This window comes from Pseudorca crassidens, chromosome 1, assembly GCF_039906515.1.
Source record: "Pseudorca crassidens isolate mPseCra1 chromosome 1, mPseCra1.hap1, whole genome shotgun sequence".
NCBI classification, from domain to species: Eukaryota; Metazoa; Chordata; class Mammalia; order Artiodactyla; family Delphinidae; genus Pseudorca; species Pseudorca crassidens.
The window spans coordinates 76,832,822-76,855,217 of record NC_090296.1 but is presented as its reverse complement, the minus strand read 5'-3'; the positions used below and the strand labels follow the sequence as shown (position 1 = coordinate 76,855,217).

Below are 22,396 nucleotides of genomic sequence, written 5' to 3'. Positions count from 1 at the left end.
TGCTATAAACCACAGGATAGTGGGTGTAACTCAGGAGTGAAACAATTGACTGGGAAAAAAACCTGTCTGCAGTTTCCCAGACTGGAAACATTTCCTGTCTTGGATGTCTGGATCTGTTTCAATGTCCAAGTAGCCTTACTTCAAAGTGCTCATGGGAGCAGAAAAGACAATTGGCTGAGTGTGTTTATTCAGAGCTGGGGAGGGAGAGTGGGAGTGGGAATGGGCTTGGGAAGTAAGTCTGGGTTTAAGAGCACATAGAGCACAAGGGGATAACCATTTTTCTGCAGACCAGCATCCAGGGCACTTCTCAGAGAGAAGGAAAACCTGGGAGGGAAGAACCTGGAAAACAGGACACAGGCATCTTTGAAGTTATTTAGGTATGTAGGTAAGTCACAGTGGTGTTTGGTGCTCCAGGAAACGACATGGGAAATTCTCTTTTTTAAAAATTAAAAAAATTTGAGGGAATCCCCTGGTAGTCCAGTGGATAAGACTCTGTGCTTTCACTGCAGAGGGCCCGGGTTCATTCCCTGGTGGGGGAACTAAGATCCCGCAAGCTGTACAGAGCGGCCAAAAAAAAATTTTTTTTTTCTGAAATATTTTCAACTTTAAAGAAAAGTTACCACATTAATACAAAGAACTCCTAAATATCCTTTATCAGTCACAATATTTAAAAATTTTCTTTCCCTTATTAAAAAAATTTTTCTTTCTCTGTAAATACACATGCACATGCATACATATGATCTATATCTATCTATCTATCTATCTATCTATATATTTTTTGGCTGTGCTGCCCAGCTTGTGGGATTTTAGTTCTCCCCACCAGGGATTGAACCCAGGCCCTTGGCAGTGAGAGCGTGGAGTCCTAACCACTGGACCGCCAGGGAATTCCCCATATGATCTTTATTTTGAACCTTGGAGAGTAAGTCGTCTAATCATGCCCCTTTGCACCTTAATATTTCAGGGTTCTTTTTCTAAGAACAAAGATATTCTCTTAAACAATTATAGCACAAATTTCAGATTCCCTATATCAAACACTGACATAACATTCCTATCTACTCCATCGACAATATTCTCATATTATCAATTGTCTCAAAAATGTTCTTTATAGCAATATTCTTTTCTGGTAGGGAAGGTCTCTCTTTGATAGGGGCATGAGGCTGGCATTGCAGGAAAAAGATGCATGCTCTTTCCCTCAGTTTCCTTAGGATCTCTATTAGTAGGGGAACCCTCGCAGGTCAGTTGTTTGGTTTTCTTTGGTTTCATTCTTGTTCCATGTCCTCCCTAAGAGTACAAAAACTAATCAGCAGGAATTACCCGAGTGCTAAGAGATCTATAGTAGTAGAAGGGATCTGGCATGACAAGATGTAGTTTTAGCAAGGTGAAATTGGGCATCCTCCCACGTCTCCCTCCCCCCGCCAGCCTCAGCTTAAGAGTGAGAATGGACTATAGTACTTTTCTTATTCCTTTTGATCTTTTTTGGGGAGGGTGGGTAACAGGGAGAATAATAGATAATTGAATGAGCAAAAATTAATTTGGGGAAAAAATAGGGAGATGATCTCCTATGGTAATTCTAATCCTTTACTGAGAATAAGACTTTCTATAAGAATTTCTCTCAAGGGAAGTGTGACACTGTACTTGTTTGTCCTCTTACCCATTCTTTTTGGTGATTTAGAACGAATTTCTGTTTAAGAATCAATTGATGTCAACTATCCCCACTGATACCCCATATGTGAACCAGTTGCAGAACTGCTTCCCAGGTCATCTTCCAGTTCTGTAGAATCCACACATTATGCCACAGCAACAGGGAATGTGGTGGGAGGGACAGGAGAAATGGGAAAAGAGTGAGAAAGGATCTCTGTCTTGGGTGGGGAATGGGGTAATGTGGAGAAAGGAGAGGAGACCCCAAAGACTATGCTGTCGGGGTTTAGGGGAATCTACGATCTCTACTGGAGCCAAGTTTCATTTCAAAGTCAGTCCTCTGTTTCCCTCCTCCCCTCCAGGCAAAATGAAGCTGACCCTGGTGCAGATCTTTTTCATAATGTTGCTGCTCCTGCTGGGCCTGGGGGTAGGCCTGGGGCTGGGACTTCAGATGGCCGCAGCAGTCCTGGAGGAAAGTGATCAGCTACTGAATGAGTTTCAGTCCAGTGACTCACATGACAAGGCTGAAGCCACTAGGGAGGGAGTGGGCACCCTTCGAAGCATAGAAACCCTTAGCAACAAAGAAGTGGTGCAACTGGAAGAGACCACCGTCAGTGAAGATGAAGTTGGAGGAAACAAGATGCTCAGAGCTGAGGCTCTCTTTCAGAGCAACAAAGACTATCTGAGGTCTGACCTGATGGACAGGGAATGCAATGCCCTGATGGCACAGAAGATGAAGCCGCACAACCACACATGCATACCCCGGTACATATTCATCCATGAGGAACTAGAGGCAGTCAAAGCTGTCTGTAAGAGTCCTGTTGTTGCCTGTGACCTCAAGGGAGGCAAGTGTCACAAAAGCTCCCGTCCTTTTGATTTGACAATCTGCAAGTTATCCAAACCAGGCCAAGTCACTCCTCACTGTAATTACATAACTTTCATTCTTGAAAAGTACATTTTTATATCCTGTAGTGACATGAAAGTCCAGGTAGCATCTGGACCATGAAGTAAGTTCTCTTCTGCACCTTCTCATCTTTGTCTTCCTTTCCACTTCCTCTTTGTCATGCTGTTTTCGTCCTTAGGTATTCTGCAAAAAAGGTTCTGGGAAGAGAGGCTGGCCTATTCTTTATCCTATTTGAAAATATAAATCTTCTTTGCCCTAGGGGTTCACCCAACCTGCATTTTTTTCCTGGGATTAGAGGTGGTAGAATAGGGTGATGATGTCCAATCTCTGTAGGTTCTCTGTCTCTTAGAGTCTATCTCTTGCCCTGGAAAGAGATAAGTGAAGAACTGCTCTAGTCTCTCCTATGATCCTGGTTATCAGTCTGTGCCCTGGTCTGGAGGCCTTTAGGTGTGGATTACAATAGTTTAATGCATCCTTTACCCACGTCCTTCCCTGCTACCCACGATGAACCTCTATGGCAATCACATAAGCCTCCTGGGCTTTCCATGTAGCACTTCTCTGCTACAGATGTAAATTAAAGTGATTCTAACTGTGACTGCGTCTGGAGAACCATGTGGATCAGGTTTCTTTTCCCGAACCCCTGGCTGTAGGGGTCTGCGGGTACGGTGCCATGGTGGTGCAGACTGAGATAAAACATGTCCTGGGGCAAAGACAGCACTCATTTTCTTGACCCTTCTCAACCCTTTTCTTTTTCCTCTCATTTTTTTACTACCTGCCATTTTTTTTTTACATCTTTATTGGAGTATAATTGCTTTACAATGGTGTGTTAGTTTCTGCTTTATAACAAAGTGAATCAGTTACACATATACCTATGTTCCCATATCCCTTCCCTCTTGCATCTCCCTCCCTCCCACACTCCCTATCCCACCCCTCTAGGTGGTCACAAAGCACCAAGCTGATCTCCCTGTGCTATGCGGCTGCTTCCCACTAGCTATCTATTTTACATTTGGTAGTGTATATATGTCCATGCCACTCTCTCACTTTGTCACAGCTTACCCTTCCCGCTCCCCATATCCTCAAGTCCATTCTCTAGGAGGTCTGTGTCTTTATTCCTGTCTTACCCCTAGGTTCTTCATGACAGTTTTTTTCTTAAATTCCATATATATGTGTTAGCATACAGTATTTGTCTTTGTCTTTCTGACTTACTTCACTCTGTATGACAGACTCTAGGCCCATCCACCTCATTACAAATAGCTCAATTTCATTTCTTTTTATGGCTGAGTAATATTCCATTGTATATATGTGCCACATTTTCTTTGTCCATTCATCCAATGATGGACACTTAGGTTGTTTCCATCTCCTGGCTATTGTAAATAGAGCTGCAACAAACATTTTGGTACATGACTCTTTTTGAATTATGGTTTTCTCAGAGTATATGCCCAGTAGTGGTATTGCTGGGTCATATGTTAGTTCTATTTGTAGTTTTTTAAGGAACCTCCATACTGTTCTCCATAGTGGCTGTACCAATTCACATTCCCACCAGCAGTGCAAGAGTTTTCCCTTTTCTCCACACCCTCTCCAGCATTTATTGTTTCTAGATTTTTTTTTTTTTTACATCTTTATTCTACCTGCCATTTTGATCTTCTTTTCCCTCCCTTTGTTTCTCCCCCATCCCGCCTCTTTCTCCTGGTCTCCTTTTCCTCTTCTCTTTGGGATCTCCCTGTTCTTTCTCTGAATCCTTTTAGATATTCATTCAGCCAACACTGATCTCTTATGCCATGCCAGGTAAGAAGATGTTGGTCCTATAAAGAGTTTGGCATAGGGGGTTAGAGCGAGGGTGGGTCAAGAGAGTGATGAGGAGAGAGAAACAGAGAACTATTTTTAAAAATTATGTCCAGGGCTTCCCTGGTGGCGCAGTGGTTGAGAGTCCGCCTGCCGATGCAGAGGACGAGGGTTTGTGCCCCGGTCTGGGAAGATCCCACATGCCGCGGAGCGGCTGGGCCCGTGAGCCATGGCCACTGAGCCTGCGCGTCAGGAGCCTGTGCTCTGCAACGGGAAAGGCCACGACAGTGAGAGACCCGCGTACCGCAAAAAAAAAAAAAAAAAAAAAAAAAATTATGTCCAATAAGTAGAATAATGGTCACATTAGGTGCTCAATAGATGTAGAATGAGTGGGATTGGAGGGAATTTTATTCTCACTCAGCACCTCTTTTCTTCTTTTGCTTTGAAAAACAAGAAAGTTAGTGAAAGAATATTTTCAGCAGAAAAGGGATTGGATCTACTCAAAGAGGAGAAAAGCTATGGGGTTGAATAAATAGAAGATGTTAAGTGGTTTTGCTCAGCCTATTTTCTCTGAATTCAAATCTATCAAGAAATAGTTTCGTTAGACATGCAATAAGGATTCACTATGAGACTTGATTTTGAGTTTTCCTCTTCCTAGGGTTTTGCCTGTTTCAATCTCCTTGACAGTAATACACTCAAGCGTCAGGGACATCCATAAATGGGACACTGGAGGAAGGAAAGGTTTGGCTTACTCTGACTTGGCTTTTACCTTCCTGTTCTTTCTTCATTTAGCTCCAAATCTCCCTTACCCTTCCTGTTCTTGCAGGCAGGCAACCACTTAAATGCTTTGCCTCTAGTGTCCCCTCAGACTTCCCTGTTTCAACATTTCCCTCCATACCTTTGACTCACCTCTCCCGGCAATGACCTCTTAGGAACAGTGTTGCTGGGCAGGAAGTGTGTCTGCATCTGTGGGCTGCCCTGACATGTTAGAGGTGGGTGGAGGAGTGGCAGGAGACGAGGCCCTGGACAAGGCAGATTCCTACTCTTTTTTTTTTTGTGGTACGCAGGCCTCTCACTGTTGTGGCCTCTCCCGTTGCGGAGCACAGGCTCCGGACGCTCAGGCTCAGCGGCCATGGCTCACGGGCCCAGCCGCTCCGCGGCATGTGGGATCTTCCCGGACCGGGGCACGAACCCGTGTCCCCTGCATCGGCAGGCGGACTCTCAACCACTGTGCCACCAGGGAAGACCCCTACTCTTCTTGATGGGAGAATCCCTTTCAGAAGAAATAGACAAAAGACGATCTAAGACAAGGGAGAAAAAAAGAAGTGAGGTGTGAGAGAGGAAAGAAGAGTGGGTGTCAGAGAAAATCAGTGTGTTAAGAATTTGTCCAGTATGTAACCCAAAGGCATTGAAGATTGGGAATGTGATGGGAAAGGTTCCAAGTTTGACTTCTTAACCAAAACACAGAGGATCCATTGTGTGGGGCAAACTATTAGGAGACTGGAATTAGCAAGGAATGGAAGCCCATGTGCTTTCATTCACAGATAAGAACCTGTTATAGGTTCCCACCAGCTTCTCTCCTTTAGGGTTCCCACACTCCAACAAGTTCTGCTATCGCCCTCATCTGGTCTCCACTTTGGACAAATCTCAGTGGTCAGGCTTTTATCTGACTGTGAAAACTATCTCAGGAAAGCAATTTACAAAGCACTCTACGGGCTCCTAGTGGCTCAAGCAGGAAAACACAGCTCGGTAGGTGTAATGGGTTGACAAGATGTGGGAACTTCACTCAAAAGGGATAGAAAATTAACTCATTATAGCTCAAATGATGCCTGATTCATAAAACTTTCACCCACTCTTTTAATTCCAGTAAAACCCCCCTCTTCGCACTTCCAGTGTATATGCTTAGTCCATACAACAGGTCCTCAGTCCTCCACCCAGTGTTCCTAAATCCCCAAAACTCCGAAAACTGAAAGATTTTCTTTCAAAGTGGCTCCCAAGCTCAGTGAGATGCAAAACCAGGCTGAATTGACTATGCAAGTCTATTTATTATCTTTATTTATGCTATATGACTATTATACATTTCACTGAAGAAATATCAATATGTCTGATTATGAATACTGCCTCAGATAAACTCTTCTAGGGATGCATAAATATCACATACACTTATACAATGTTGCTTTTTAAAATCCTAAAAATTCTGTTTCAAAATGCATTGGCCCTAAAGGTTTCAGGTAAGGGATTGAGACCTATATATACTATTTAATTAACCCTTAATTTATTTGAATATATAATATGACCTCAGTGAGACCATAGCATTTTTTTTTTTTTTTTTGGCTGTGTTGGGTCTTAGAAAGTCCCCTTCTGGTGTCTGGGACTGACTGAGGCCAGCAGTGCCATCTGGATTGGGTACCCTGAGCTTGAACTGGGACTTCTCTGGGCCTGAGTCCCATTTCTCCCCTCAGGTCACTGCTCCCCTACCCCATGCGTAGGGCCAACAAGCTGCCCCCCAAAAGTTCTGAGACTTGCACCTATGGCGTTGTCCTAGGACCCTGAAGCCAGGTCCTGTTTCCACGAGGGTGACCTGGCAAGCGGTGGTCCCCTCTGGCTGGTGTGGTATGTCTTTTGTGGGATCACACAGCAGTGGGTCACCAGAATGGTGCTGATAAACTGATTTTGCGTGACTCAAACATATCCTGGACACAGAATAAATTTAGGACTCTGGATCACCAATGGTCACTACTCACCCTTGGACTTGAGTGCATATGTAGGAGGCTTTCACCCACCCATGTTCCTATTGCTCTGCTACTTCTGGTCTATAGCACTTGAGGGTGGCAGGGACAACAGCACGTGTCCCTCACCCTGGGAGCTTCCCACTGCTCGCACCCAGGGTGGACCCCACCCCTTTGCAGGCTCCACACCATGTGGAGGTATAGTGGGCTGCTCCCGTCTCCTGTAAAGACTTTTGAGACCATTGCTCTGCAGTGTCAATGGGGCACTTCAGATCAATGCCCTCTCTTGCCTCTGATTGACAGGTGATGACACGCTCTCTTAATCTGTGCAAGATGAAGGCTAGTCATTCCTTGTGTGAATGGGATTGCTCTTTTGCTCTGCCCATGTACCCCCTGCCTATCCTCCTGGATGGTGGCAATGTGTGTAAGACAGGAGTGTAGTGTGGTCAGTTATGAAAGAGGTGGCATTCTAGGAAGGCGGTGATTATGGCTTAAAGAATTCAAGAGAATTGTACACCTGAAACTAGTATAATATTGTAAGTCAATTATGCTTCAATTAGGAAAAAGAATAGAAAAGAAAAAAAAGAAAACTTTAGAAATTCTCAAGTCAGTTCTCAAAAAAAAAAAGAGTTCAGGAGAAGATCTAGTTGGAAGATGTGTTGTTTTATGTTTATACTACAAAACTCTAAATGGCAAATTTCGCACGGTCACAAATTATCATTTTCATTTTCCTGTGTACTCTGTGTGCTATGGTCTCAATATGTATCCCCTCCAAAATCACATGTTGGAATCCTAACACCCAACGTGATGGTGTGAGATGGTGGGACCTCTGGGAGGGAATTAGGTCATGGAGCCCTTATGAATGGGGTTAATGCTTCTGCAGAAGAGATCCCCCAGAGCTCCCTTGCCACTTCTGCCCTGTGAGGACCCTACCTGACCATGCTGGCACGCTGATCTGGACTTCCAGCCTCCAGAACTGTGAGAAATACATTTTTATTGTTTGTAAGATACCCAGTCTGTGGTATTTTGTTCTAAAAATATGGGCTGGGCTAAGTAAGACACTGCTTGTGTTTGTGGTCATTATCAACAATGTACAGTAACAAAGTAACCTTTGAGAGAGTCACTGGAAGCTGGTATTCACAGGCAGCACAAGGGATGATTCAGGGCCATGAGTCATGATACAGCTGGCACGAAATAAATGGCACTAGGAAACTGCAGAAACAAGAACATCTATATGGGTCCTATCAGACCGGTTTACCTTTTTCATGTGGTGGGAGATAATGAAATTATCCAGGAATAATACATCTGACAATAAAGAACATGAAGAAATGGATCCTAGATCTAACAGGAAGAGATGGTGCCCAGACAACACAGAAAGTCTACGTGTGCACTGATTGGATAATAACCAAATATGTGAGTATCTGTCCTCTGCCCATAATTCTAAATCTTCAGCAATAAGTCCCTATACTTCACTTGGGCCTATGACTTTTATAATATATTTTAAAATCAAATTGTTTATATAGATAAGGGCCGCATTCCCCATCCCTCCCTGGAGAAAAAAAAAAAAAAATTGGCCAGGGACACACACTCCTTAGAAGCAGCTCAGCTTGTGGCCAGATCCAGGGTAATGTCTGTATCATGCCCTTGCCACGCTCTTGATTCGAACTCTCCCCCTCAGATCCCTCTAGAGCTCACTCTTGTAGGCAAAGTGGACTGAGCTGGCCCTCTCCACCCCTTCTCTTTCCCAAGGTGGCAAAGTTGTATCATCCGGCAGAGACTCATTCCTGGTGGGATGAAAAGGGACTCCAAGGGACAGAGTTGTTGCTATTTAGGCAGTACTTGGACTTAGCATGTAATCTGTTGATGATGTTCCTTCCTCTGAACCTTGGATCCTACCCATAGGCCTGCCCTCTCCTCTTTGCATTTATAGACTGGGCTTCAGTCAGTTTCTAGAAAGTGATTCTAAGGACAGAGATGCCACCTCCAGGAGCAGCTGGGCTGGCTCTTTAGTAGAATTAATGATTCAGAAGCCAGGTAATAGTTGGATTTAAAGGAAGAATTTGGGAAAAGAGGAAGATGGCTAAGCAGAAGGAATATTTAGGGAAATGTGAGTGCACACGTCAAGGCGTCGTGGCCCTTTACCATTTACATATGATTTCAGGAGGCACTGCGATATCCCACTGTTTGAAAATGTCAGCTCTCCAGTATTAGCACGAAGCTAATGTTTAGAATTATATCTGTATAAACGTATTGCGTATCCCTATACACAGCATGTAAAATTTTTAACTTCAAAGAATGGGTGAGATTTTCAGCACCTTTATAAGGTGACAAGAAAAGCAAAAGGCAAAACAGTACTTGTTCTATGAATGCTTTTGCATGAGTTTGGCAGTGTGCTAGTTACCGGTTGTTAAAACCAGTAACAAAAAGACAAAAAAACTAAAATCAGGCATTGTATCTGCTATGGTAACACATCCACAGACGAGGCCTATAGGGGATAGAATAGGAAGAGAGAAGGTGACATGATTAAGTCTAACACTAGGCATTGCCCTGGAAAGCTGGTCTGGCTAAGGACCAATGTAGAGCAAGCAACTGCATTAGGAGACTATTTCCAAGGGGAGGAAAAGGCTGTCCAAAGGGTCAACGGATAAAGATAGATATTTTTACCAGGAAGGTGCAGCCATCTCCCAGCTTCTGTGAGTGTTACCTGCCAAGAATTCACAGGTGCACTTCTCTGGAAGAGAAGGAAATGTATTGAAGAAAATATGGTAGAAGGGGGTTATAAATATGGAAAAAGCATTACATAATCTGACCCAGAATTAGTCAGTAGAAGCCCTTCTAATCTGGCTTCTGTGTGCTTTTGACATGTTCCCATCATTCTTTAGACACTTCCTTGCTTTGAGAAACAGCAAGATGGTCTAAGCTCATCTTGTATTTTCCTTGCCCTGGGACCAGTCATTTCTCTAAAGAGACATGGTTGTTTTAGTGGAAAACAGTATTTTAAAACCAAGATCGGATGCTAGGTGTGTGTGTTCATTTTTGTGGTGAGAGAGTTGGTCCCTCAGAGGGCAGAGCTTGGGAATATAGCAAAAAGATGCAATTACACACCCACCCTCCCACCCCCCCACACACATATTTACATGCATTTTATTTATGTATTTACATTGAAAACCATGATTCACATCAATATCTCCAATTCCAATCCAACCCCATAGGCTCATATTAGTTTTCTCCCTTTCCATATTTATATCTCCATTTCCATATTTATAAACCCCCTTCTACCATATTTTCTTTAATATATTTACTTATTTGATCAATCTCCATGTATGTAACTGAATCTTCTGTTTCTGCCACTGTCCCCCCTTCCATATGGATGCCCTTTGCCCTCTCTGACTCCGACGCTCTGTGACAGGCTGTCCCCCTACGTGGATGCTCCCCATTTGGGTTTTCATACCCCACACCAGGTTCCCCTCTGAGTGAGATACCTCCTCTCCTTGCTCAGGCTGACGCTCCATGCTGGATTTCCCCCCCTCATGCCTCACCTCTACTCCCCCTCACCCCCCATATGGATGTCCTTTTCTCTTTTCTTGGGCTTTGACTTCCTATTCCCCATGCCAGACTGACCCCCCTTTTCAATGCACACTTAATGGCTTTTGCCCCATTTAATGGCTTCAGGACTAAATTGTTTAGGAAGGGAAGAAAGGGAAAAGAATGGAAGGGAATAGGAAAGAAACAAAATGGAAGGCCAGGGGAAATAAGCCAATGAAAGGGAAGAGGTGTTATATCTTTTGAAAATTAAAATTATATATTAGCAGTTTCTGTACTTTAAAGTTTTACTAGCTATATATTATTCTATTTTATTAATGCAATATGATCCACTGAACTATTCCTTTACTTTTGGAGGTTAAGTTGACGTCTAACTATAAATAGTTTGCACAGATTCTTTTCCTTAAAGCAAATTCTTCCAAGTGGAATTATTAGGTCAAAGAGTATAAACCTCAAAGCTTTAGGTACCTATTCACCTATTGCCTTTCAGTAAGGTTGTGCTTATACTCTCTCCACCAGTGTATAGAATGGACCCACGTCACTATATCCTTTGCATAATTTGGTATTATATTTTACTTTAATTTTTGACAGTTTGATAGGCAAAATAAGGGATCTCATTATTATTTAACTTTGCATACCTTTTATTGAATGGGCCATATCTTCTCTTTTTATAAATTTATTTTATTTTATCTTTGCATTGGGTCTTCGTTGCTGCACACGGGCTTTTCTCTGGTTGCGTCTAGCGGGGGCTACTCTTCGTTGTGGTGTGCAAGCCATTGTGGTGGCTTCTCTTGTTTGGAGCATGGACTCTGTGTCTCGTGGGCTCTAGAGCGCAGGCTCAGTAGTTGTGGCCCACGGGCTTATTGGTAGGCGGATTCTTAACCACTGCGCCACCACGGAAGCCCCAAGTGGGACATATCTAAAGCAATTCTTAGAAACTCAGTGTCTCCTCTTCCCAGAGATTCTCTCCACTTCCTGATACAAACCCTTATGAGCCCTCTTTTTCCCATATACTCTGTTACTCTGAAAACACAAGTTAAAAACTCTTTAAGTTTGAGTGGATTATTCATGATGGCTGCACAGTATCATCAGTCATGCATTCAGGGTGTTGAATCTGGGTTCATTTAGGAGGGTACACAGAGAAAATACGGTTCAGGAATTTCTCCTAGAGGAAAATTACCTCACAGTGCTCAGGTTGTGCGAGTGCCACGGATATCCCATCATTCACCTACCTTCAGTCTTGCCACACACCCTTCTGTGGGTAATGCCATCATCAGTGTTTACCATTCTTGAGATTATCTATACCTGCCTGGGCAAATTATTCCCATACTCAGGCATCTTCTCGCTGGTTCCTATTCTGTAGTCTGTTTTGCCCAGCTTAGTCATCCCAACCACCTTTGAAGCAACTCTTTTAATGTTAAGCCTAAAATGAGAAAAGATTTAGTTAGGGTTCCAAGACCAGATTTACAAAAAAAAAAAAAAAAAAGGTCTATTGTAAGATGGGAACTTTCTCCCTTGGCAGGTCCTGTTGAATGAGAATAAAATCTGAACAGGCAGCATCACAACCAGAAATAATCAAATATCCTCATAATGACCTGTGTAATTCCCTGGTTCTACAGTTCTTTCATCTTCACTGTTGTGGTCACTTAAATCCATCTTCTGGAATTCTAGAACTAATCATTTCCCTAAGCCGAGGTATTGTAGGAGGTGGACTCAGCAAAAGATGAATCTTACCTCAGCATGTACTTTGCATTGTAAAATATACACAAACATAAAACGTGCCATTTTTATCATCTTTAAGTATACAATTCAGTGGCATTAATTACATTGACAATGCGCACGATCATCACTACCATTTATTTCTGAAAGTTATTTTTATCATGCCAAATAGAAATTCTGTCCCTCAGTTCACATTTTGTAATATTTATCAAAACAATACATGCCCACAGTTAAAATCTACAGCCTCTCTCCCTACAACTTTCCAACTCTCCAGTCCAAGTCCAAGTGGGTCCAAGAGGTACCATTTCTAGCTCTCGCCTCACTATCTCTGTAAAAGTCTTCTTTCTCTACTTACTAATCCATCAAGTCTATTGACTTCATGTTATGGCAGATTAAGGTTTAGCTCAATTTCACCTCACTCCCCTCTCCTTTTCCTCCTAATATAGCAATATTTTAGTTTCTCTGTTGCTTACCTTTCTAACCTAATAATATACTAACCCTCTTACTATCTGTTTCAGCTATGTGCTGCATATTTTGAGTCCCTATTTTGCAAGATGAGGATATTAGCATCCTTATCGTTCCCTTCATTCTCTTTTTCTCTATCTTTAATGGATAAAGAAGATGTGGCACATATATACAGTGGAATATTACTCAGCCATAAAAAGAAACAAAATTTAACTATTTGTAGTGAGGTGGATGGACCTAGAGTGTGTCATACAGAGTGAAGTAAGTCAGAAAGAAAAAGACAAATACCGTATGCTAACACATATATGGAATTTAAGGAAAAAAATGTCATGAAGAACCTAGGGGTAAGACAGGAATAAAGACACAGACCTCCTAGAGAATGGACTTGAGGATATGGGGAGGGGGAAGGGTAAGCTGTGACAAAGTGAGAGAGTGGCATGGACATATATGCACTACCAAACGTAAAATAGATAGCTAGTGGGAAGCAGCCACATAGCACAGGGAGATCAGCTCTGTGCTTTGTGTCCACCTAGAGGGGTGGGATAGGGAGGGTGGGAGGGAGGCTTAAGAGGGAGGGGATATGGTGATATACGTATGCATATAGCTGCTTCACTTTGTTGTACAGCAGAAACTAACACAACATTGTAAAGCAACTATACTCCAATAAAGATGTTTAAAAAAACCTTCAGTCATCTGTCCTTTAGTTCTACATTGTCACGATTTTTAATATTACATTCTATAATCAAAATTAAGACTTAGGTTCACTGACTCTAACACCGAAAATTGATACAAAGTATTTACATTATTTAGAATATGCAAATAATGTTTCTGAAGATCCAGAAACACCATAATTTCTTTTTTGGGGGGCCGTGAGACATGCGGGATCTTAGTTCTCCAGCAAGGGATCGCGCTCCCTGCCGTGAAAGCGCAGAGTCTTAACCACTGGACCGCCAGGGAAGTCCCTAGAAACACCATAATTTAAGAAAACATTTTGTATCTCCTGGAGTTTATTGTTGTCTTTTTTATTTGTTAGATGCTTTTTTTGCAAGCTGTAAATGCTCACTTAAAAAACAGTTTTAGAAATAGATGGTAGTGATGATTGCACAACATTGTGAATGTAATTGATGCCATCCTCTCAATCAAATGAGTTTTCTATCAAGTACTTCCTTTCCTTAGAGATTTCTCTCCTAGAGCCTCTGCCCCAGTAGGTCTGTTCTTCAGCTGTGATCCTGTAATCATTCTTGTCTGGATGCCATTTTGTCCTCTTTCTTGGTCTACTCTCTTCTTTTAGTTTTTGTTGGAGCCTATCGCCAAGTAAATTCATAAGAAAATGTGCTTAGGAGGTGTATTTTGTGAGTTCTTACATACTGGAAAATGTATTTATTCTTTTGGATTTTCTTATCTCTTCTACTTTTTTCTCATATTTTGGAATTAATTTTTTGGAAATTTCTTTACGCGGACCTCTCACTGCGGTGGCCTCTCCCGTTGCGGAGCACAGGCTCCGGACGCGCAGGCTCAGTGGCCATGGCTCACGGGCCCAGCCGCTCCGCGGCATGTGGGATCTTCCCGGACCGGGCACGAACCCGTATCCCCTGCATCGGTAGGCGGACTCTCAACCACTGCGCCATCAGGGAAGCCCTCTTGGAGATTTCTTTGACTTTATTTTTTGACCCTAATACTGATCCTTTTGTTCCTCCTGACATTAATATGCTTATTTTCCAAGTGTTTATTGTTTTCCGTTGTTACTTTTTCAAAGCATTCTGGTCTTGCTTTATAAAAACGACAGCTCTCAGATAAATCAAAATACACTAATTCGAGGTCTTAGCCTCTAATTATTAAATATTAAGACTTTATCCTCTAGTTTCTGCTTTGTAATTTTTCTTTTACTTCATGTTTTCTAAGTGCAATCTTCAGAGATATGGAGGCCATTCAGTATGTGAGAAGAATGAATTTTGCATACAAATAGAACTAATTGTGTAGCCTTGGGCAAGTAAATTTCTTTTTAAAATAAAGATAATTCAATGTTGCTAAAAGGATATATGTATATATATTAACAGTGAAATGGTAGGGTCTAATTTTTCCTCCTATATGTATCCACTTCTCAAAAATAACACTCCCAGGGCTTCCCTGGTGGCGCAGTGGTTGAGAGTCCGCCTGCCGATGCAGGGGACACGGGTTCGTGCCCCGGTCCGGGAAGACCCCACATGCCGCGGAGCGGCTGGGCCCGTGAGCCATGGCCGCTGAGCCTGCGCGTCCGGAGCCTGTGCTCCGCAACAGAAGAGGCCACAACAGAGAGAGGCCGGCGTACCGCAAAAAAATAAAATAAAAAAATAAAAAAATAACACTCCCAGCATCTACAACATGTGTGAGGTATGCCACCAGATGGTGCCAATGCACTAGTCTCATGATCAGGATCTGTATAGTGGGTGCTTGGCTTTCACACGTGTCTCAACCTTTCTTAATAAATTTGAATACTCCGGCACTTATTTTATGGAATCAAATCTGGGAAGCTATAAACCAATAAATGAATCATAATTTTCTGTGGAAGAATATGATTAATTTTTGAATAGTACTCTTTTCTTAGTCTTTACCAAATAATATGCATTATACGAGTGATAAAAATCAAAATTCAGGGGGCCTGGGTTCAATCCCTGGTCGGGGAACTAGTTCCCACTTGCATGCCGCAACTAAGAGTACCCATCCTGCAGCTAAGGATCCCACATGCTGCAACTGAACATGCCGCAACTTAACATGTCACAACGAAGATCCCACGTGCCGTCACCAAGACATGGCGCAGGCTAAATAAATAAATAAATAAATATTTTAAAAAGTCAAAATGATGTATCTCTGTAAAACAGTTAAATTTCAACATTAGATGTTACAATATACCTCTCTTAATATTTGGGATGGAAAGAAATTAACATATAGGTATAAATTGGTGACTCACTAATTTTTTTCCTGTTTCTATTATAAATTATTATTCCAAAGCTAATCTCATGAACAGACTTGTTAGAGTGTTTATAGCGGCTCTATTAATAATCCCACCAGGGACTTCCCTGGCTGTCCAGTGGTTAAGACTCCACGCTTCCACAGCAGGGGCACAGGTTTGATCCCTGGTTGTGGAACTAAGATCCCACAAGCCGCATGGCATGGCAAAAAAAAAAAGAAAAAAAAAAAAGCATCCCACCAAATTAGAAGAAACTAAGATTTCCTTCAACAGGTAAATGAATGCACAAACTTTGGTATATCATACTATGGAATACCATTTTGCAATTAAAAGTAACAAGCTATTAATCCACTGATGAATCTTAAATGTTATTGCTATGTGAAAGAAACCAGTCTGAGAAGACTATATACTGTATGATTCCATTAATATTACATCCTGGTAAAGGCAAAACTACAGAAACAGAAAAGAGATCAGCGGTTATCGGGAGTTGTGGTGGGGGGTGGTTTGCCTAGATGAAGGGCAAGAGACTTTTTAGGGCTATGAAACTATTCTGTATGGTACTGTAGTGGTGCATACATGACACTGTCCATTTGCCAAAAACCAGCACAAAAAAGTGAATCTTAACGTATGTAAATTAAAAAAAATTAACCAGTAGGGTGAGGGGATCCCAGGATGGAGGGCAGACTGTGACAAAGGAATTTGACTGTATGACAAAACCTTGCTGAAGGGGATACTGAAGAGCCTTAAGTAATTGCTATAGACCAAATGTTTACGTGCCTCCCCACACCCCCAATTCATATATTGAAATCTTAATCCCTAACATGGTGGTATTAGGAGATGGGGCCTTCGGGAAGTGATTAGGCCATGAAGATGGAGCCCTCATGAATGGGATTAGTGCCCAAGACCTCAGAGAACTCCCTCAACCCTTCTGTCATGTGAGATTTTAGCAAGAAGATAGTCATCTATGAACCAAAATGTGACTCCTCACCAGACGTCAAATATACTTGGGCCTTGATCTTGAACTTCCCAGCCTCTAGAACTGTGAGAAATAAATTTCTGTTGTTTATAAACCATCCAGTGTATGGTATGTTTGTTAGAGCAGACCAAACAGACTAAGACAGTAACTTTAGAAATTACTGGAAACTGGAAGACTAAAGACAAAAGGAACTGTACATAAGGACTGTATTCTAGTTGATAAGTTGTTTCCCACGAGGGTATGAGTTAAATTGAAACTGCTGTATATCTATACTGGGACTGAACAAATAAGTAAATGAATTGTGGTTGGTGGGATCCCAGGCTTCTCACTATTGGAGTGAGAGGTTGCCGATAAGAAGAGGAAAAGGCTAGAATAAAACATGTGGTTTAGAGTTGTATGTGTCAGTATAGATTTGGCTTAAAATAAATGCTGATTGATATATAGAAATAATTACAGATACGAGTGTATACATGAGTTGGCATATATAACTTTCTTAGCTCTGTTCTCTGAGAAAGAACTCCTGATGACCAGAGCTAGAACAATTTGAACAAAAAAATAGTTTAATATTGAATCTTATCCAAAGTATAAAATAAATATCCATGAGTCCACAATGATATAAATGCATCTGAATAAATAAATAAATGGGGGAGAAAAGACAAATCTTCCATACAGAGTATTCCCGATAGTTTGTTTAGATACTACCCGCTCCAGGAGAAGGAGCATAGCTCCCCTGCCCACAGTGAGATGACTTGCTTCCAAAAGGAACAGTACAGAAGAGTGGAGCAATTGAAAAGTAACTTTACGGTGTAAAGAATGGGCAAATATTGCTTAAGCAAGATGATCAGCCAGGAAGTGATACAATTACTTCCTTTAAAATGTTCTCATATTAATCTCTTCCTTTCTTTTCCTTATGTTATTCTCTTTCCTGTCTTCATGGCCTTATACCTAGGTTATACATATTATAGTCACTCAGACCACATATTTGTCTCCAGTCTCTCTCCCCTTCAATCTGTCATGTCCATTATTGTCAAATTAACCTTCAAATATTACCTTTTATTTTTAATATTACCTTTTTTAACGTAATTTTATTTTTTTAATTTTTAAATTAATTTTTATTGGAGTATAGTTGCTTTACAATATTGTGTTAGTTTCTTTTTTAAAAAATTTATTTAATTAATTTATTTTTGGCTGTGTTGGGTCTTCACTGCTGTGCACGGGCTTTCTCTAGTTTTGGTGAGCGGGGGCTACTCTTCACTGTGATGCATGGGCTTCTCATTGCGGTGGCCTCTCTTGTTGTGGAGCATGAGCTCTAGGCACGCAGGCTTCAGTAGTTGTGGCACGCAGCCTCAGTAGTTGTGGCACAACATGCTTCATTGCTCCGCGGCATGTGGGATCTTCCCAGACCAGGGCTCAAACTCCTGTCCCCCGCATTGGCAGGCAGATTCTTAACCACTGCGGCACCAGGGAAGCCCCGTGTTAGTTTCTGCTGTACAGCAAAGTGAATCAGTTATACATATACATATATCCCCTCTTTTTTAGATTTCCTCACCATTTAGGTTACCACAGAGCTCTGAATAGAGTTCCCTGTGCTATACAGTAGGTTCTTCTTAGTTGTCTATTATCTACATAGCAGTGTATATATGTCAATCCCAATCTCCCAATTCATCCCACTCCCCCAATTCATCCCACTCCCCCTTCCCCCCCTTGGTACCCATAAGTTTGTTCTCTAAATCTGTGACTCTATTTCTGCTTTGCAAATAAGTTCATCTGTACCATTTTTCTAGATTCCACATATAAGCAATATTACACAATATTTGTTTTTCTCTTTCTTACTTCACTCTATATGACAATGTCTAGGTCCATCCACGTCTCTGCAAATGGCACTATTTCATTCCTTTTTATGGCTGAGTAATATTCCACTGTATATACATACCACATCTTCTTTAATGTAATTTTAAATATAATTTTCTCTACCGCAAATCTTCATATTAGCTCTCATTATCCTCGTATTGGTTTCCTATTGCTATTGTAACAAATTACCGCAAACTTGGCTACTTGAAACAATACACATTTATTCGCTTACAGCTGTGAAGGGCAGAAGTCCAAAATCAGTTTTACTGGGCCTAAATCAAGGAGTTAGAAGGATTACACTCCCACAGTGGCTCTAGGAAGAATCAGTCTTCTTCTCTTTTCCAGATTCTAGAGGTGCATTCCTAGCATTCCTTGATAACCCCTTCTTCCATCTTCAAAGGCAACATTGTAATATCTCACCTCAGTCCATCACATGCTTTCTGCTCTAGAGTCAAATCTCCCTATGCCTCCTCTTATAGGGACACTTATGTTTGCATTTAGGACCAACCCAGAAAATCCATATTTCAAGATCCTGAACTTAATCACATCTGCAATGTCTCTTTTGCCACATAAAATAACATTCACCAGTTTTAGAGATTAGGACCTGGATATCTTTGGGAGCCAGTATTCAGCCTACTACAATCCTGTGGGGAAAAAAAACCCATACAAATTATTTATTCTAATACTCAAAGGATCTAGTACTCATCTGTCTACAATTATGTTTCCACCCACTCTTTTCATATGTTTCTTCCAACTCCTAGTACTTTTTTTTCTTCTATTCAAATTTTAGCTATTTTAATGGATTATCCATCAAGTTCAAGATTTTAGTTCTTCTTTTACACATGCCTGATCTGATCACTTCAGACAACAGAGATAAGTTCATCTCTTAAGATATGATATTATTATCCTGTATCTAGTACCTTGTATACAGGTGCATGTTTCTTCCATTTATGCCTTTTTCCCACAGTAGCTGGTACAATGCCTTACATACAGAAGTTTCTCAATTGCTTGCCTGTCAATATCTTCTACTCATTAACCACTCTATTATTATTCTGCCCCCATAGTAGGTCATCTCCTGTAATATCATTACATTTCTCCCCACTAGGTCCAAATGCCTATCCAACCACTCTAGGCCTACATGAACATGCCTTCACTTTTATAATTTACGGACAGGTGACTGTCTGACATGAGGAATAAAACTACAAAATAAAAAAATACGATGAACAGATTTTTGAACTGTGATGAGAACAAATTTACATCAGTATGATTTGCCATGCATTTAGTGATGTTCATAGCCATGATCATAGTGCCTGGTAAACAGGCCCAAAAGGAAGCAGCCCGTAAAAATGTTTACAGTGAGTATGATTTTTGTAAAGATAGCTGAGCAATTCCAGAATTTTCTAAAGGAAGGCAAGAGGGAATTTCTAAAGCTGACTAGGGAGCAGCTCAGAGGCACTCCTCTAAAAGGGCTGGATGTGTACCCAGGATGAGTTCAGCAATTCGTGCTGCTCTTGTCTTTTTCCACCTGGGCAACTCAGGGCTATGTGTTCCATGAGCCTTGGATGAACAGGTTGCTCCACTGGGGCTGAAACCAGGCCAGATTGAATATTGGCCTTTGAGTGAAAGTCTTATGGGTGGCCTGGCTCTAGAAATCTGTCCAACTTGTCACCATATCTGAACAGTGATTTTGAATACAAGACACACAGGGAAGAACACATAAAGTTAAGTGGTGCAAAGCCTGGAAGGAAAATAGGAAGCAGAAACATGTAGGGTGCAAAAGGGAGATGTAAGTTGACGGCACAATCTGGTCAAGAGAAGAGAGCATGAAAGTTGGATGAGGAAGGGATAGAAGGTGAAACATGTCACCAAGGGAGAAGTAAGAGTCATCACTCTTCATGGAGGCATGTTTCAAGAGCCCGTCCTCCCAACTTTGCTTCCCCAATTCCTCCTCTAACAGGCCCTGCCTTCCGTGCCCAGGAGAGCTCTCAGAAGGGGTATTGAAAGTGACAGGACAGAGATCTCATGGAGGACATGGGATTCTTGGAACAGCCTGAGCTGGAGAGACAAGGAGCGCACACGCCAGCAGCATAGCCTGCAGCTGTCACATGCCCAGGGCTCTGCCAGCTCACCTGGCCCTGCTCTCTGACATTACACGAGACAAGCCCCAGGGCCTCCTCAAGCCCTCCTACAAGGACCCGAACTCAAAGTCATCAGAGCCAGAATGGACTGAGCTGAGCCTCTTACCTAAAGGATGTATAAGAGGAGGGAGGAGTGTCAGCAGTGGAGTAAAGAAACCAAACATGCAGAGGGTCTGAAAGCTAGAATGGGGCTGAGTTCAAATAGTTCTCCAGAAAGACAGCAAACACCCCAATTTGTCTTCCCAGGAAGAGTGCATGAGAATGTTGCCAGGGGTGGGGAGATTAGTACTGCCCCTATGCCAGCACTATGTTATTTTAAAAAATCTTATTTCTGCAGATTGGGCAGGTTAAAAAAAAATTATATCACATTGTTTTGTTTTGTTTTGCGGTACGCAGGCCTCTCACTGCTGTGGCCTTTCCCGTTGCGGAGCACAGGCTCCGGACGCGCAGGCCTGTCAGTGGCCATGGCTCACGGGCCCAGCCGCTCTGCGGCATGTGGGATCTTCCCGGACTGGGGCACGAACCCGTGTCCCCTGCATCGGCAGGCGGACTCTCAACCACTGTGCCACCAGGGAAGCCCTAAAATGTCACAATTTATTTGAATTGCGATTTGATCCTTATTAAATGAAAATACTCTGAGGATAGATTCCATCTGATAATCCTCAGTTACTTACACTTTAATAGGAATACATTTATCTGCAAGATTTTTTTTTTTTTTAATTAGAAAAGGAGGTTAGGGGAAGAAGGGAAGAAAAAGCACTGAGAAGGAAAGAAAGGACAATTAAGCCTAGGGAGAGGGATAGGAAACGGAATCAGAATTCAGAACATAGAAACACGGGCCTAAATAACACATTTCAGCTACTTTTGCCCAGGAAATGATGCTGCTACCAGGACCCAATGCGTCATATGATAGGGACCAGCTGTTTTCTGCTCAGCATCTATTTAGATGCTGGGGACTCTGCTTCCTTGATGACATTCACACTTTCACGAAGACAACAATGACAATGGGATTTCCACAGAAAAATGAATAATAGAACTCAGCTGCAGAAGGGCCACCCAGAGAGGTAAGCCTTTACTTACAATGTTGCAAAGTGTCCTTTACACATGATGGCCATCCTTTTCCCTCCATAAATCTAATCAATCTGTTAGAACTTGATGTTTACCAATGACAGAGTTAACAACTAGCATAGGTTGATCTGACCTTAAATTAAGTACAAATAAATAATGTAAAAGTTGACGTCTCTCAACTGAAAATATAAGAACAGAAAGGGTCCTCTAAATCTTGTGCATTGCCCGTGTCTGCTCCAGCTCTCTCTATGAATTTCTGGCTATCACTTACAGGATTAAAATGTCATAGCTCAGAATTAGTGATCTCATAATCTGGCCCTTACTTGCCAATTACTCCCTTTTTTTTTTTCACTACCCCCCAGTACTAATCTCCCCACCCCCGGCAACTCCAACGAGACCAGTTTCTAGACTCCCTAAGAAATAGAATTGTGGAGTAATAGACGAGGAAAGAATCTCAAAGATTATCTAGTTCAAGCTCCTCACTTTACAGATGAGGAAACTGATAGGAACAGAACTTAATCAAATCCCCAGACTTAGGAACCTCTCTTTCACTTCCTTCTCTTCCTTTGCCCTCTCACTCTAAAGATCCTCTGCCCGTAGCTGAATGAGGAGGAACTAAAAAAACAGTCCAGCTGT

At 42.0% G+C, this 22,396-nt stretch overlaps 1 protein-coding gene across 1 annotated transcript; it reads left to right on the top strand.

The window, feature by feature from the left end:
- Nucleotides 1-1,789: 1,789 nt before the first annotated feature.
- RNASE10 (ribonuclease A family member 10 (inactive)) lies at nt 1,790-3,311 on the top strand. The gene has a single exon (XM_067747877.1). The coding sequence runs from the start codon at nt 1,790-1,792 to the stop codon at nt 2,642-2,644; it is 855 nt and encodes a 284-aa protein (XP_067603978.1). The 3' UTR covers nt 2,645-3,311.
- The last annotated feature ends 19,085 nt before the right edge of the window (nt 3,312-22,396 follow it).